Raw genomic sequence first — 6,898 nt, forward strand, 5'->3', positions numbered from 1 at the left:
CCCAAGTGGAATGCAAAAAAAGGGTTGGAAAGAAATTATTATGGGTACAATACAATTCAGAGTGCTGCATAAAATAGGAGACTCAGACAATACTATAACTAATCAGACCCCACAAATCCAAAAGCATGCTACCCCAGTGTTTGCAAGAATTTGATTCCTTTTTTTATATTTTCATTTTTTTCTCTATAGAAAATATAAAATGTGGCATGATTGGTTATTCTATTTTATTATTAAATGTTTAATAACATTGCAATTTTTTTAACAAGTACCACTTTTTTTTAAAAAAAATTAGAATTTGGAATAATTACACTGTCCTCTCCTAAAATTTGTATAATTATGCGCACATTTTAAGTGAATTACATGTAGTATCTCTAATGTTTGTATTTGTGCCAATAAACAGATCCATTCACTAGTCAAAATTCACAGAATTTGATTATATTAAAAAAAATAGAATGAAAGTCCATATTTAACTCTGTTTAACTTAATATTGTAGGTCAAATAAATCTTTTTCAATCAAATTATACTTATAAATATGTATAAGGATGGTTTGATAAAATAGTATTTGTTTGGCTTGAAAGTCCAATCAAGCTAAATATAGATTTTTATTAAATTTTTTTGCTAATGTTAGCAAATTTTATAAAGATTGACTAAATAAGAAATTTATTTATTAAATGAAATCAAAAAATTAATGATATTAAATATAACCTTTTAAATTAAAAAAATTAATATATAATTACATCAAGAGGAAGAGAAGGAGAGAGAGGGAGAGGATTATCCTCAGGAAAGAATCTGCTTTATGAATTATGGGTGGGAACAGACGTCCATTGCCTTTGGGGAAAGCTCCGAGGAGAAAAAAGGGGTAATTGTAATGATGGATTATGTGGATAGAGAGGGAAAAATGTTGATGTTGTGGTCAAACCATTAGCTTTTTCTAACATTATTAGGAAACATGAGCTGGTTTCTTGTACTTCATGACATGAACTAACAGAAAAAGCAGATTCAATCATATGTAAGAGTTCATCATGAGACAAACCTATCTTTACTACCATTCCCTCCATTTGCCAAAATCTTGATTCCAATATTGAGCTAATTAATTAAAGGTCTTTTGATTTTGACAAAAGATATGATTACACAGAGATAACTGGATCCCACCCTTGTCAATTACATGTTCTTCCCCTTGTTCTACTCCATGCAAAAACTTAACATGAAAGACGATACACCGATGCGTTTCAAACGTCATTCCAAGCAGCAAAAACCGGCAAATGAGTCGTCGTGAGCGGGAGAGGCCTCGGCTGAGCTACCGGAATCCAGGAATTCAGATTGGTTGAGGAGTTGATGAACTTAGTCTCAAAGGTACCAGGCTTCGCAGAGGGGACACCGTTTCTGTCGGGGCTAGCTTCCCTCGAGCTGTTCAAGCTCGTAACCAGAGACGACGAATTTGAGAAATGTCGAGGAGGGGCGGCCATTTGGGTTGAAGCAGTGTTAATCAGATCGTGCTGCAGGGCCACTGAGAAAAGAGGATTATGGTAATTCCCACCGGTGGTTGATTTTACGTTAGCGTTTCCTTGAGCAGAAATCTCACTTCTCTGCACTGTCTCTGCAATAGGCTCGCTCTCCTTGTTCCGTCTCGCCACCTCCCCCGTTGGCAGAGTATTGCTCGCCATGATTTTCTCAACGTCGTATCGGGAGATGTCGAAATTAGTAACCGCATTAACACCCCGGAACTTGATTGCAGCCACGTCGTAGGCTTCGGCTGCTTCCTCCTGTGTGCCTGAAATATGAGATGAACAATTATTACCAACTTCTCCAAACCTGATGGGACACAAATCAAGAATCTATAATGCTGAAGCAACTTTACCATACAGCACCTCTCAAAGCTTACAAAAACAGAAAAACTTACTGAAAGTTCCGAGGTAGAGATCCTTGTTCCCGGCAACACGCCCGATCCTAGCTTGCCATCTTCCGTGCTGATGATGCCTGGACAAAAAAAATGAACTTAAGCGATACGAACAGCATGATCTTAAAGAAGATTAACGTTGCGATTTGTAATGGAAATTGAGATTAAAAATTAACCTCGTGACACCTCTGTACATCGAAGCGCCTCTGGAAAATCCACTGCTTCTCCTGAAGTTGAAACAAACAAACAGACAAACATAAGATTAAACCCAAAAACAGCTGCTTTCCAGTGTTATTTTCTCAGGAAGACACCGAAGCTGTCGTTTTTTGAGTAAGTTCACCTCCTCAAGTGGGCAACGTATTCTTGTCGGTTCATGTTCTTCATTTCCTCAAGTTCTTGATGGTAGTTTTCCAACTGCAGAAACAGCACAACATATAACTCTGCTAACTCGCAAAAATTCCCAAGACCTATTAAACACACATGGGATACAATTGTACAAATCGATCGTGTATACCGGAAAGTTTATATGCGTCGACGGCCCCCAATATTTGAGAGCAGCAAGATCATAAGCTCTGGCAGCTTTCTCTTCCATATCATAGCCTCCTGAGTAATTTTTACCAGTTATAAATAACAGTAACTCACATATAAATGATTCCCACATTAAGGAACTACGTAATTTTATTCTTGTTAGAAGTATATTCTTACCAAGATAAACTGAACATCATGGGAAAAGACCAGAAGCAGGAGCATGACATCAACATTCACACCAACAGTTAGACAATGAAATTGTAGAAAAATAAGGTGGAAAAACCAATACATAAAAAAAGAATAGTGTAGAAGGGCGTTTGTTTATTATGACTACTAACCTTGCCTTCCTTTTCTAGTCTGCCCCTCCTTCTTGCAACTGTTGTCCCACAAGTGAGCCTCATACCTACCTGTCCACCGGTGTCTGAAGAGAAGACAGACATAACAGCAATAAATCAAACCAAATAAAGTTGAAAACAGAAATAGAGAAAACAAAAGCACAAGAATCACGCTAATAGTTGAAAACTGTTCAAACTTATGCCAAAAATGAACAAGAAATCTAAAGAAGAAAAGGCACGGAACTGACCTTGTTACACCTCTATACTGAGATGTTCTCTGCCCAAATGTGTCAATAGATTTCCTATGAACAGTTTGCTTAACCTGTGCCATTTTTTCAGACCCTCTTTTCTTAGTTTCCATGGCCACACACTCAGTAGCCTCAGTGGGTGAGATCTGCCTGGAATTAGTAACACAGCTCGACTGAGAACCAGGGCTCATGGACAAGCTCAAAGACTTCAACTCATCAAACCCCATTCCACCTCTATCTTCTGCTACACTTGTGTTGTTATTAACCTGCTGATGTTCAAGTTCTTGGCCATGATCAGCCCATGTTTTCAAGCATGGAAATTCAGCCTCAGGCATCGAAGGAAGCCCATTACTACTGAAGTTAAGCCCAGAATAGTACTGCTGTTCTTGGTTGTAAAATGCACTGTCAAGGCTCAAAACCATGGCATCCCTCTGATGAGCCATTGTTGTCCCGCCCAAGAAATCTTCCAGTTTGGGAGAAGAACCTGAGCAAAAACAAAGACTTAAAGAGAGTTGAAAAGAAAAAACAGTATCAACAGTTGAAACTAATAAGTAACCTTGTGAATGAGATCTGGAAAGGGCTTCAAGAATGCAAAGAGAACCATCTGATTTGAGAGGCATTACTTGCAAAGGAGAGTGAAATTCATTATTTTGATCACTCACACCATAACAGACTGCAGCGGTGTTGAGGTGGGGATTAGAGGAAAGATAGAAGCTTGGTGAAGAAGTGTTGGCCTCCATTTTCATGTGGGGTGAGAGAGAAAACCCCCACCAGTTGGTGGGAACGTTGCTGCCATTGTTGTCATCCTTCACAGGCATCATCTTTGAGTTATAGTTTCTCTCAGTTTTTTATACAAACAAACACACACTTACACTTCTTGTCACTAGTGTTCTTCTCTAGACAAAATCAATCATTGGGTAGAAAATAGAGTAATCATTTCAACCATCAGGAAAGAACACTTGAATCTGCGTTTCTAGTAGTATTGCTGCAGAAACGCCCATGAATACAAGAGAACACAAGCCCACCACCTCAACAAGAAATTCTCTCCTATCTATGCAATTATGCAATCCCCTCCTCTCTCTCTCTCTCTCTCTCTCAGACACACCCACACTGATACATATATATATAGTACTTTAAACTAAACAAAAAGAATGAATTTCAGCAAGTAACATATGCTGGGAAATGGGTGGTATTCCTCCCCACCTTCCATAGGGATCTGTGTACATATATATATATATATATGAGGTAGCCAAGAATTAAAAAAAAAGGAAAAAAGACCCTTTTTTTCACTTTCTTTTCTCTCCCAAACAACATTTACTCAACTCTTAAACCCCTTTCCTTAAACCCAGGATCTCTTAACAACATAAGAAAACAAAACCCGAACCACATTAACACTGATCATAATTAACTTCCCAGTTCCCACTTTGAAGATAACCCCTGCAGTTATAATGATTGTCTTAAGCGCTCTAACATCCTTATAAATTAAAAGAAAACAATTATGTACTAAACAAATAGTTCTTTCTACAAGCCCACTTTTCTTTGAGCCGCAGACGGCTCCTTTTCAAGGCCAGAACTGTTATAGCTATTCTGTTCAATAAAGTAGACGCCTTATTTGTCTTGTACCTATATGTATGTACGTACTTCTTTTCATGGAACTATACTTAAGTCATATACGGTAGAAATACGGTCAAAAATACTTAATTCGTTTTCATAAGGAAATAAACTTTACATGCAACATGTACATAAATGATGTACGTATGTATGCTGCCATAGAGAACTCAGTCTTTTTGTTGTCCTGATGAATGGTGATGGGGGGATTTGAAGGGCCAATGGATAAAAGAGATGAGTGGAGAGAGATAATATAAAACGAAAACAAGATTGGTTTGAATTTACAGTGAAGAGGGTGGGTGAGGAGTAGGGCTTTGGATAGATTTGAGGGGCAGAAGCTGTAGATCTGCCTGCCCATCCAGTCATTTCATGCACTACAGCTTTTCTCTTCCCTCTCTCTCTCTCTCTCTCTCTCACACACACACACTCTAAAAGTCCAATTTCGACAACAGCAGCAGGAGGTCTAGACTTTTCAGTTTTCGACCTCCAACTGGACATAGAATTATTACCGTCTTCCATTATGTAATAATAATTCTATTATTATATTTGAAATTTCAAATGTATATTTTTAATCAATTCTTTTGTTCTAAAACAAAGTGAGGTGATGAGTTTGATGAGTATAAAATGGTGGCCTATAACCTTATGATATTACTTTTCCATAAATTCGTAAATAACAAAATAATTGTATGGCACAAATGTAAAAGTTTATTAAAAAATGAGAAAATAATAGTAACAATATTAAGAAAAATCACATTTACGCCCAATTTAAATTTCTATATTTAATTTATTATAATAAAAAATTAAAAACTTAACCATCTAAAAAGGAACGTAAATATTAGAATGTACGTTTAATCTGACTAAAACAATCATACCATTAAGATTGGTGGTGTATTAGTCAACATCTGCTTGCATGCAAAAGGCGGGAATGGGCCTCTTTTCGCGCCCATATATTCCCGGAATGATGATCAAAGGGCCCTTTAAAATCACAATGCTTTGGGTGATAATACTTTTATTACGATGCATCTTAAATTGATAAGATCTCTTATTTTATGCGTTGGCAAACATATTTATACATATTATGATTGAGGACTAATCAGCCCTTACAACTTACTAGATTAGAATATTAAGTAATAATTAGTTCAGGCCGGTGAAGGATATTTTACCAATATAAATATAATAATAATTATTCTTAGTATTATAAATCATTATGATTTAAAATCATAATAAATTAATATTATCTAATTCAAAGTTTTAGTATGATCAATCAATATTTATTGTGATTTTATCTTCAGTTGAAACATCTGCCATAATTTCTAGTTGTAATTGTGTTTTGGCTTTGCTTGTAGAAATAACGACTAATAATTATTGTGTAGTCGTAGATAATTAGTATTCACATTAAATATTTACTTTTAATCATGATTATTAATTATAACAAAATGCATATTTCTTTTAGTGCACCAACAATAAAATAAAAATAAAAAATACACAGCACTTACATGTAAGAACTCCATTGTAATATTTTTTTGTCTACCTATGTTTTTGAGGGGCAAAAATGCAATTCATTGATAGTTTCTAAGAGTAAAGGTACATATACAATATGGTATTTTGACCACTGGCTCTAAGAAATTATTTTTCCACATTAGATTCTAATGAACCAAATCAATCCCAATATATTTTTTTATATAATGAGTTATTTTCCTAAATTGTATATTGATCATACTACAAATATATTGTATTTATCTTATAATTAGATCAGGTCCGATCAAATCCGATGTAGGTAATGATGGGTAAAACCCATTTCTATACGATATATCTCAAATACCCTTAATGAAGGGTAATTAAGTCATTACGCTATTCAAAACCAGAGTGCTTCTGAGAAGACGGGTCGGGTGACTCCAGACTCGGATCCGAACCCCATATGAGGACCTCGGCATGAGATCGTCCAATTAAGGATGATGGTCAACAGGATGATGACATATATCCCTTACAACAGTATCTATATAGGACCTATAAATACCCCAAAACTTTATATTTCGAGGTAACTGATTCATAGACTTTTCGACCTGCTTACTTCTAATCGCACATTTTTACCTCGATCATACTAACTTGAGCATTGGAGGGTCGTTGGCGGGAATGCACCCGACGAGCTTCACGTTCTTGTTTTATTCTCAGGAACCCAATATACTATCTTGGTGGAGTTAGCATTTAACTGAGAGGTCAACCCTCAAAGTCGCAAAATTCGAGCAAGATCAGGTTAGAATTTCCATTATGATAAGTTTAAA

General features: G+C 36.1%; 1 protein-coding gene across 1 annotated transcript; it reads right to left on the reverse strand.

Moving 5' to 3' along the window:
• Window positions 1,035–4,498, reverse strand: LOC105159085 (AP2-like ethylene-responsive transcription factor ANT). The gene is made up of 9 exons (XM_011076029.2): window positions 3,565–4,498; window positions 3,009–3,492; window positions 2,764–2,846; window positions 2,603–2,611; window positions 2,412–2,500; window positions 2,238–2,311; window positions 2,074–2,124; window positions 1,901–1,977; window positions 1,035–1,771 (listed from the first exon to the last, which is right to left on the reverse strand). Exons 1-9 carry the CDS (start codon window positions 3,827–3,829, stop codon window positions 1,230–1,232), a joined length of 1,674 nt encoding a protein of 557 aa, XP_011074331.1. The 5' UTR covers window positions 3,830–4,498; the 3' UTR covers window positions 1,035–1,229.

Source organism: Sesamum indicum, linkage group LG3, assembly GCF_000512975.1.
Source record: "Sesamum indicum cultivar Zhongzhi No. 13 linkage group LG3, S_indicum_v1.0, whole genome shotgun sequence".
Lineage (NCBI taxonomy): Eukaryota > Viridiplantae > Streptophyta > Magnoliopsida > Lamiales > Pedaliaceae > Sesamum > Sesamum indicum.

Bases quoted from the DNA above. Each gene is read 5' to 3' on its own strand.
- LOC105159085 (XM_011076029.2), bottom strand. From the start codon at position 3,829: ATGATGCCTGTGAAGGATGACAACAATGGCAGCAACGTTCCCACCAAC. The intron at 2,847-3,008 runs GTCAGTTCCGTG...TCTTCTCTTCAG, and splicing joins CAGTATAGAGGTGTAACAAG to ACACCGGTGGACAGGTAGGT. The intron at 2,125-2,237 runs GTGAACTTACTC...TTTCAACTTCAG, and splicing joins TACGTTGCCCACTTGAGGAG to GAGAAGCAGTGGATTTTCCA.